This window comes from Mastigoproctus giganteus, chromosome 7 (assembly GCF_048544385.1).
Source record: "Mastigoproctus giganteus isolate SK-2022 chromosome 7, ASM4854438v1, whole genome shotgun sequence".
Taxonomy (NCBI): domain Eukaryota; kingdom Metazoa; phylum Arthropoda; class Arachnida; order Uropygi; family Thelyphonidae; genus Mastigoproctus; species Mastigoproctus giganteus.
This window is the reverse complement of record NC_143581.1, coordinates 50220495-50231835: the sequence shown is the minus strand read 5'-3', so window position 1 is coordinate 50231835 and position 11341 is coordinate 50220495. Positions and strand designations below refer to the sequence as shown.

At 37.8% G+C, this 11341-nt stretch overlaps 1 protein-coding gene across 1 annotated transcript; it reads left to right on the top strand.

The window, feature by feature from the left end:
* The first annotated feature begins 10137 nt into the window (after positions 1-10137).
* On the top strand, positions 10138-10788 carry LOC150082885 (uncharacterized). Its single transcript, XM_090378310.1, has one exon. The coding sequence runs from the start codon at positions 10138-10140 to the stop codon at positions 10786-10788; it is 651 nt and encodes a 216-aa protein (XP_090234436.1).
* Positions 10789-11341: the final 553 nt, after the last annotated feature.

The window sequence follows — 11341 nt, the reverse complement described above, 5'->3', positions numbered from 1 at the left end:
ATGTTGGTATGTAAAGCATAGTAACTTCCAAGATAAGTTCTTTGAATGCTTCCCATTTTGAGTTTGCTGTTGGTAACATCATCAGTTGGTCCCACTGTATAGAATTTAAATACTGTCTCAGTCCATCGTAGTCACCTTTACGAAAGCAATACCCCTTCCCTTTACCCCTAATGGTAGTTACCTCTTTGAGTAACTCCCACTTCAGAACACTGTGAGCACTGCCACCTAGTGGTTCATTTATCTGCAGATTCTTAATGCATGAAGAATCACTACTGATAACTTGCTGGCCTTGGCATTATGCCTTTTTAGATGCTACAGCGGTATATAGGGTGACCGTAAAACCCTGGAGATTGCATATTAAACATACACACTTTGACCTTTCTGTACACACTTTACTTCCTATATTCAAATTCTGCATCCCTTATATCTGACTGACACCACAATTCTGATATTCCTACAATATTTGCATTTGATGGCTTGATCAGGATTTCAACTTCATCAAATTTATTTACTGTGCTCCTAGCATTAGTGTACATGTAAGTATACATGCACCGGCGCCTCCATAGCCAGGTGGGCAGGAGCAGCAGTGCATAGCACACGCTTCTTGATTAGACCGGGATTTGAGACCATGCCCACCAAATATGGAGGAAGCGGAAAGGTCAGGGAATGACCAACGCATATCCCTGGAGCAATATGGCCTTAGTTGCTAATGCTCCTAAAAACCAAATAACAACAGCAACAATATACATGCACCACTTCTGTGTTAAGGTCACTCTTAATTACTCTAACACAGCCCATGTATCTATTTGTTCCATGATGACTCACAGTAGGCTTTGAAATCCCTAACACCTTACTTTCCAATAGAAGCTGTGCGAGAAACACTTTCACCTTTGCCTGTGGCTATTGTTAATCTATTGGACTGTGTATCCCCCTCAAAGCTAGCAGTTTTCAGATCCCTTAATACTGCTTCAATAAAATCAGCAAATATTCTTGCACCCTTTCTATTTAAGTGTCCCATCAGCCTCTTGTCATATACTCTCTCCTGTTGTATCTGGGCAGAATCACAAACACTTTCAAATTTAACCCTAACTTATGACTTTTTCTCTACATTGCCCTGTACTTGTTAAGTAAGTCTGCAAATCTACTCTTAATTCCAACATATACAACAGTATCTCTTTTTACACCCTTAAAAGACAATATCTGCTCTACAACATCATCTACTTTTGTCCTGGCAGACATAACCTGGTCCTGTTCCATGTATTCTTCTTGCACAATATATTTCCCATTTCCCTGATCAGGGAAAAAGATAATATTTCATTCATTTAAACATTATACTATTTTTTATGGAGTTTTGTTTGCATGTGTAATCGCTGTAAGTTGGGAGTGACCTATCAATTTATCACTTCTTGTCTTTTATTTTTTTTACCTGTTTTGTTTTGATATGCCGATAACAGTTAAGATATTATTTATAATTAATTTAACGTATAATAAAAGTTAATCATATAATGAAATTTAACAGCCTTTTAAGTTTCACACAGTTCAGTTACACTGACCAAGATGATTTTTCTACTTCCACTAATATATCAGTTGTTTGCAGTCAATTTTTATGTGTAGATTTTAAAAATAATTCTTAAAATTTCACTTCCACATCACATCACAATTTCTACCTATACAAGTTTTTTGTTTTTATCCATAATGCATGTATCTTACTACAATTTAGGAAGCGTGTGTGTATATGTATATTTATATATGACACTGGTCTGCTGTATGACCTGCAAATAATATTTGTATGTTCATAGTTTTCAGTAATATTGGGGAGGATTAACATGTGTAGCCTTGTCTGTCTACCTGCCTCCCATCTCTCTCTCAGTAACAGAAAGAGAGTTGTGGTGTGAGCACAGCACAGCACATGTATGGTTTAGCTGCATATCTATTGCATATTGTATGTTTCTTTTGTGTTTTGCTTAGCATTATTTTGTTAAAATATTTAATCAGAAGTCAAGGAAATGTATGAATCACCTTACAATTTGTTAAGTGCATGGATGATTTATAACAAAAACCCAGAGGAAGAAAATCTACAATACTACTAAATGTGTGCATTCTTTGTACTTTGGTTGCTAGATCAGAACAAAATTTGGACTTCACAGATGTATTGTTATTACCTGCACCACAAACCGGAGGCTGTGGCTAACTGGGAAAATTAAAAGTATGCTTTTGCTGTTCGTATGTTGTGGTTAGCACCATGCAACCACATTAATGATTGCTATTTCTGCATGACAAAAATGGATGTAAAGAAAAAACAAGCACATCATCAAATATCATAACATATCTGCACTAAAGAATGTTCCAAATAATGAACACTTGCTGACCATATCCCTCAAAATCACGGGATAAAGGAAGTAGTGATAAATAAAGCAAGGAGTCTTGTGCTTCAGACTTTGTTGGACCATTCAACAGATTTGAACTACCATTCAGAAAATTATAACATGCCACACTTTAAGCAAGAAGAGTTGAATGATTTAGTTTGTGATTTAATCTTATATAAAGAGCAAATAGATATCCTTGTTTTTAGGTTAGAATAGTTGAAGTTCCTTAAAACAGGAACTAAAATTATGGTATATAAAAAATGTCACAAAGTGTTTCCAAAATATTTCATTATGGAAGACAGTATGTGTTCCACTAAAGATACTAGTGATTTTCTGAATGAACTGGCATTAACACACAATCCTAATGAATATCATATATTTATTGATGCCTCAAAATTAAGTTTAAAAGCAGTTTTGCTGCACAATGGAAATGCATTCCCGTCAGTTCCTCTACTTCATGCCATTGACTTGAAAGAAACAATGAAAAAGTATGTCTGAGACCTTGAGTGAAGTTCCATGACTTGATCGGAACGTCTGTGATGGTCTTCTATGGGGATTCTTCTTCTACCTTTGCATACAGAGCTTGGATTAACGAACAGTTTTGTTAAGGCTCTGGAAAAAGATGGAAGTGGATTTATCTATCTAAGGGAAGGGTCCCAAAACTGTTGTACGTTCCAATAGAAGCAGTGCAAGAATCACTTTCACCTCTACCTGTGGGTTTTATTAATCTGTTAGTCTGTATATCCTACACCCCCAAGCCAGTAGTTTTCTGGCCCTCTTAATACTGCCTTGATAGCATCAGTAAATATTCTTGCACCCCTTCTATTTAAGTGCGTCCCATTATTGTAAAAACAATCTCTCCTGTTAACAAGCACAAGACTATGCTGGGAAAAAATTTTCTGTATGAGTCTTGCACAGTCTGTTCAGAGCAAATTGATTGACTAGGCTTCCTTCATATGCCACATCCTGTCATTTTTGTGCAAAATTCCATATACTTTGTTTTAATCCCAACTCTCAACGTTTTCTCAAAATTGCTCCATTCTTGTATATCCCTTAAAAGATAACTGCTCAATGTCATCAACTTTTGTCCCCAGGCAGATATACTCTGGTCCTATTTCACCTATTCTTTTTTTTACAAAATATATTTCCCATTTCTCTGACAGTAGAGTCACTGACAATAGCCACTTCCTTTGGGACTAGTGCACTGCGCTATTTTTGAAATCGGTGGATCAGTTTCTTTTAGAAACTGTGAATTTTGCTCTAGAGGCCCAATTTTTTTTATTTTTTTTTTTCTTGGCCAGTGTTATCAACTGACTGACCAGCATCCTGGCTTATAACACTGTCCTGCTGTTAATTTTGTTTTCCCAGTGCTTATGTTATACCAAACTGGCTTAGCATTACATTGGCTACCAATGTCACCTAGGTGTACTGCCTTAGAATCTAAGTGCTTCTTAACTAAGAGTATAACTCCTCCCCCTCCTGTTGTTTCTGTACCTATTGTAATTCTTGATACATGAGATACATCAGCTGTAAGTACATATTATTGCAGGATGTATGGCTGACCCATTTTCATCTTTGCCCTGTGGAGGTGGGATGGACACCAGCGGTGGTATACTCTGCTGATTGCTGAGCTAAGAGGCTGATCACTCAACAACACAGTACCACGTTACACAAACATGTTTACCACTGCATTCATTGGCTCTGCTGAGTATAGTATCTTCACATACACACAACAGTGTTGCCATAGCCTGGCCTGGGGCTACCATCACAAAAAATGAATGAAAGAAAAAAAAAAAAAAAGGGAAAAGTATCTATTGTAATCAGCATATTTAAATTCTTTAAATCCCCCCATCTTAGTGGCACACCGTTTCTGATATCCCTTCAATATCCACATTTAATGACTGAACCAGTACTTCAAATTCATCAAACTTATTTACTGTACTCTTAGTGTACAAGAATCTATATGCACCCCAGGTTTTTTCTTAGTACTGCTTTCCAGGTTGCTGGAAGTCTCCTAATAGAAACAACACAAGAATCACTTTCATCTCTGCTTGTGACTTCTGTTAAACTATTATATGTATATCCCCCCCCCAAGCTAGTAGTTTCCTATCCACCTAACACTGCATTGACAGCATCAGCAAATAATCTTGTGTCTCCCTTCTATTTAGGTGTATACCATCCCAGTAAATACAGTCTCTCCTGTTAACAAAGATAGACGATGCTGAGAAAAATTTTATCCCACAAGTCTCTTGCACAATCTCTGCAGGGCCAGATTGGCTAACATGGTTCTCATTATGTACTACATCCTCTTGTCTGAGCAAAATTCCACACACTTAAGTTTTAATCCTGGTTTGCAGCTTTTTCCTCAGTATTACTCTATACCTTTCAAGTAAATCGTAATCATATTACCTATTCTTAATATCATTAGTTCTAACATGTATGACTATCACCAATATAATTAATTTTTGCCTCTGGCAGATGTATCCTGGTCCTATTCTGCTTATCCTTTTTGCACAATATATTTCCCATTTCCTTGACAATATAGCACCAATAATGGCCACTGCTTTCTGTAGTATAATGTTGTGATGCATGAGTGTAGACTCTAATGTTAAGCTGGCTGCTGAGTGAATCGTGGCCCCTTGTTTTTAATTCCTCCGGGGTCATCAACCCTGTTCTTAAACCTCTCATATTCACGTATCAGAATGATGAATTTGTGGCCAACCTCCTCACAGTCATTAGCATTAGCATTAGTGGAGGCATTTGATGCAAGAAAGCAAGCTTATGCAGCATCAGCCAAAAAAATTAAAGTAAAATAAATAAATAAAAAATAACCACTTCCACTTCACCCCTCTGTTCGTTCGAAATACCTGTCCAGCTGAGCCTTAAACTTATTTAGGCTATCAACTTCCGCGACAAGGGATGGAAGTCTGTTCCACCTACCAACCACCTGCTGGCTAAAGGCAAATTTCCGCACATCTATCCTACATCTGTCTTTCCTCAATTTGAATTTATGCCCTCTCAGGTGATTATTCTGAGCAAGAGGAAGAATCCCATCAGCATTGAGCATGCTCAAACCATTCAAGGCTTTGTACACCTCTATCAGATCACCTCGCTGCTGCCTAGTCTCCAGACACTGTAATTCGCAAAATTTAAGCCTTTCTTCGTAAGAGCACCCCATTGTTCCATTCACTAATCTTGTTGCCCTTCTCTGTACTCGTTCCAGCAGCTCTACATCCTTCTTGAAATGAGGTCTCCAGGCCTGTATACAGTACTCTAGGTGTGGCCTGACCATTGCCTTATAAAAGGGAATAATCACCTCCTTATCCCTGCTAGAAAAATTCCTATATATCATTGACAATACACCATGAGCTACTCTTGCAGCCCGTCTGCACTGCTCAGAGAACTTCATATCTGCCTGCACAACCACCCCCAGGTTCTTTTCATTCTCTACCACTGTCAGTGTAGTACCACCGAGTTGATATGTTGATCTGGGGTTGCTGTTTCCCATATGTAGTACTTTTCATTTGTCAACGTTAAACTTCGTTTGCCACCTCTCAGCCCATCTGCTCATCCTTTCCAGATCCTGTTGCAGCAGCATAGTGTCAGTAGTGTCCTTGACAACCCTGCCAACCTTCATATCATCTGCAAACTTGGACATTAAGCTTGATATACCATCATCAATATCATTTATAAATACAGAAAACAATAAAGGACCCAATACTGAACCCTGAGGGACTCCACTAATAACATTAGTCCACGATGAGCAGTGTCCATTGATTACCACTCTCTGTCTTCTCCCCCTCAACCACCCCTTTATCCATAGCAGCAATTTGCCTCCAATGCCACACTGCTCCAATTTGTGCAGCAGTCTTCCATGTGCAACAGTATCAAAAGCCTTTCTAAGATCCAAGTATATAATATTAAAGTTATTCCCTGCATCCAGTTCTTTTGTGACTGCATCATAGTATCCAATCAAATTGGTCAGGCAAGACTTCCCCTTAACAAAACCATGCTGTGTCTGAGCTATAACTGAAGGAAGTCTTGTCTAGATGATCCTGCAGTGCATCTTTAACCAGTGCCTCCATTAATTTTCCGGGAACAGAAGTTAAACTCACAGGTCTATAATTACTTGTGTCAGCCTTTGATCCTCCTTTGTGAATTGGGGTCACATTTGCACATCTCCAGTCCATGGGTACCTCCCCTGAGTCCAAGGAAGCTCTCATAATTATGGCTAAGGGTTTTCTTACTTCCATTGCTGCCTCCTTTAATATAACTGGATAGATTCCATCCACCCCAGGTGCCTTTCTTGTGTTTATCTTCAACAATTTCTCCTCCACTTTACTCTCAGTTATTACAAGATTCTCTAGCTTACTGCCAGAGTTGAATACACCTCTGGCATTCCCCTTGCTGAATAACTCCTCATGTGTGAATGTCGATGCAAAATATTCATTTAGTTTGTTAGCTACCTGAGCAGGATCATCAACAGTTGACCCATCAATATCAAGTGGACCAATCTGATTCATCCCCTTCCTTCTAGAGTTTACATAAGTAAAGAACTCTTTGCTGTTTTTCTTCGCATCCTTTGCCAAGGATTTCTCGTAATCTGCCTTCGCCTGCCTAACCTCCTTTGTAACTTGGTTACAGATCAACTTGTATCTATCATAGGCTTCTGTGTCACGTGTTAATTTGTATGTATCCCGTGCATTTTTCTTCTCTGCCATATGCCTCATTAGTTCATCTGACATCCATTTAGGCCTAAACCTTGAACAATATTTCTTAGTTGGTATGTAAAGTCTGGTAGCTTCCAAGATAAGTTCTTGGAATGCTTCCCATTTTGAATTTGCTGTTGGTAACATCATCAGTTGATCCCACTGTATAGAATTTAAATACTGCCTCAGTCCACCGTAGTCGCCTTTACGAAAGCAATACCCCTTCCCTTTACCCCAAATGGTAGTTACTTCTTTGAGTAAATCCCACTTCAGAACACTGTGATCACTGCCACCTAGTGGTTCATTTATCTGCAGCTTCTTAATGCATGAAGAATCACTACTGATAATCAAATCAAGAGTATTACTCCCTCTAGTTGCCTCCCGAACATGCTGATGTAGAAAACAATCATCCAATAAATCCACAAAAGCCTTGCTAGTGTGCAAGTGACCAACCCACAAATTCCAGTCAATATCTGGGAAATTAAAATCCCCATTATAAGACTCTCTGATTTACTGGCGCACTCTGTTTCCCTGTACAATATCTTATTATACTCATCAGAGTCATTAGCCCTATAGCACACTCCTACTCTCAATTTTGATTTCCCTATGCTTATGTCACACCAAACTGACTCGACACTGCCCTGTCCATCGATGTCGACTGGCTTCACTTCCTTGGACTTTATGTGTTTCTTAACTAATAGCATAACCCCTCCTCCCCTCCTGTCCTGTCTATCCTTTCTATACACATTGTATTCCCCAAATTCCAGTTCCGCATTCCTTATATCTGTGTGACACCACGTCTCTGATATCCCAACAATATCTGCCTTTGATGTTTTGAGCAATACCTCAAATTTATTTACTAGACTCCTAGCATTGGTGTACACGCAAGTATACATGCACCTGCTCTTCCTCTTAGCCACCCTAACACAACCCATGTGTTTACTTGTATCCCAATGATTCCCAGCAGTCTCTGAAATATTCTGCATCTTATTTTCCAGGCTGCTGCTCATTCCAATAGAAGCAGTGCAAGAATCACTTTCTCCTCTGCCAGTGGCTACTGTTAATCTATTAGTCCTTTTATCCTCCCAATCTAGCAGTTTTCCGACCCTCCTAACACTGCCTCGATAGCATCAGCAAACATTCTTGCACCCTTTCTATTTAAGTGTATCCCATCCCTGTAGAAGCAGTCTCTCCTATTAACAAGTACAGACCAGGCTGAAAAAAATTGTACCCCTTGAGCCCTGCACAGTCTTTCCAGGGCCGAATTGACGACAGGGCTCTCATCATATACTCCCTCCTATCGTGTCTGTACAGAATTGCAGACACTTTCAAATTCAACCCTAATTCACGGCTTTTTTTCATCAGTGACCTGTACTTGTTAAGTAATTCAGCCGGTCTCCTACTTTTAATATCATTAGTGCAATGAAAATACACAAACGCATTCTCTTTGGTATCATGTCCCACTACAGATGGCTTCATAAACTTGCAACAAGCAGTGCACATTATAAGACTCCAATTCCTATACTTTGAGTTCTTTGATTTGCTGCACTCTAGTCTGATCATAATTTCAGGTTAAATTTAAATAAATACACACTAAACTAAGATATGCAAGTTCAATAATAACGCTACACTAATCCCAAGTTATTAATTGTAGAAGAACAAGAGAAATTTACCTCAATATGATACGTAAAATGCTTCCTAATGACTCTCTCCAGCAAATAAACGAAAATAAAATTAACACAAATTAATACAGTAATAAAATTAATTTAAAAAAGTTAAATTAAAACAAGTTCAATGCAAATTTTGGAGAGACTTCCCCTTTTTAACAAATTCATGCTATAAATTTGTTTTATGTATTATTTTATACAGTTACATTATAAAATAGAGTTCATATTATAATAAATTTAGAGTTTGTAGACTTGATAAAACATCATGGCCTTAGTTGCCCTTGTGCCATAAAAAACAAAACTTGATAAAAATTCTATTATTAATTATACTCCTATGGGATTACATAAAATATTAAATAGCTTTTGTATTGTTCTTATATCAATGCAGTGAAAGTATTAGAATTCTCTCCTACTTCGACTCTCATTTTTGAGAAATTTTCAAGGCCAAGTAAGAAACAATTTCACCTACTTTTATCAGATAAACATAAATGATAACTGCATTATAACTGATTTGAAATAAAAAAAAAAACTAATAAGTTCTATGTTAAAAAAAAAATTCTTAGTGGCTTTCAACTCTTGCTTCTGCTCAGTAGCTAGCACAATACTTGTTTTGAGTGGAAAGGAAGATTTTGCTCCCATAATATAAAATTTAATAATCATATACAACAACATAAATATTTAATAATCATATACAACAATACAGTAATTATTTAATGTGATTATACATATAGGAGAAGCAGTCCTCAAGGCAGAATATGTTTGATGGGTCACCATTGACGACCCATCAACTCATCATTCTTGTAAAATGATGTGTTGAAGTCAATGAAATTATGCTGTACAGCTTGAAAACCTTCTTCTTCTGCCTATTTCAAATCAACTGTGTGAGGATTAGTTTTGAACACTGCAAACCAATCAAATCCCTCTCCATCAACATCAGGAAATCTAATTGAGAGCATTGTTTCATAATATTTCCTTCAAATATCCAGTATTGTTCTTGCTGTGCGAGGCCAATCACCATCTTGTTGGAACTCATCCACTTCATAACCCATGAGAAGAATAATCAGGCATTCTGCAAACATCAAGGGTACACTTAAGAAGTGATTGTACCTTCAATTAACATAGATTGAAATATTCCAATAGTGGTAATGACACAATGTACTAATTTTTTGATAATGCAAGGGATTGTCCATAAACACATTTAAAATATGAATACTTCCAAGTTGTTGTGTTATTCATTTTTCAAATCTATAGGTCTCATACATCCATATCAGATACATATATGTACAGGGTGGCCAAAAAATAACTTTACAACTTATAACGGCTGCCATTTTAGTTTGGTTTGAACGTAACAGTGCATATTTGACCGTCGAGCAGTGTAGACACATCAAATTTGTTATGGGGCACTTAAAGATTCAACAACACACTCTTATTATTAAAACGTACTGCGAAAATCAGTCATCAATAACGTTGACCCTCAGAAAATTACATCTAATTCTTGGCAGAACCAGTATGCCTTCCAGACCCACAGTTATTTGTTTAGTGGCTAATTTTGAGGAAAGCGGTGCTTTGGCAGATAAACCAGGGTCAGACCATGTTAGAAGTGCATGCTCAGTGAAGAATATTGAAATCGTGCATGAAAGTGTAGCTGAAGAACCGACAATGTCCTCACAGCTGCATTCCCAACAAATTGGAATTCCGCAGTCGTCTCTGCACAATATTCTCAAAAAAGATTTGCATATGTATCCATATAAGATACAGTTGATTCAAGAACTTCAGCCTCGAAACCATGAACGCTGTCGCAACTACAGTAATTCGATCTTACTCGTCTCTAGTGAAGACCCGAAATTTTATGAGAAAATCATAACGAGCGACGAAACCCATTTCGGTTATGTTAACAAACAAAATAGCTGCTATTGGGGTACTGAAAATCCACAAGTGATCCATCAGCGACCATTACATTCTACATCCTCGCAGAGTGACAGTGTGGTGTGGAACTTGGTCAGGAGGTGTTATTGGACCTCATTTCTTCGAAGACACTGCGGGTAATGCTGAAACTGTGAATGGCGACCACTACCGTGCCACGATCAAGAACTTTCTGTCACAGTAATTGGATGAACTGAGTTTGAAAAATATGTGGTTTCAGCAAGATGCGGGCTACATGTCACACAGCACAAGCCACAATCGAAATTTTGAAGAGAATGTTTCCACACCGATTAATCTCCAGAAGCAGTGACATCGACTGGCCATCAGGATCGCCAGATTTAACTGCTGCAGACTTTTTTCTGTGAGGTTATCTTAAAGGATGTGTCTATGCCAACAAGCCAACATCGATTGAACAACTAAAGAACAATATTCGAGCAGCAATAGTTGAAATATCGCCTGAAATTTGTGTAAATGTTATGAGAAATGCTCTTGAAAAAGCTCGCATTTCTGTGGCAGCAAGAGGCGGCCATTTTGGCGGACATTATATTCCACAATAATTGCAAGGTCCAAATAAAGCATTTATGTTAAAATATTAATTGTTTTGTCTTTATTATAGGAATTATTTGAAATGAAAGTTGTAAAGTTAGTTTTTGGCCACCCTGTATTATAAGCATAG

Coding starts and splice junctions, on each gene's coding strand:
- LOC150082885 (XM_090378310.1), top strand. CDS start 10,138: ATGGGGCACTTAAAGATTCAACAACACACTCTTATTATTAAAACGTAC.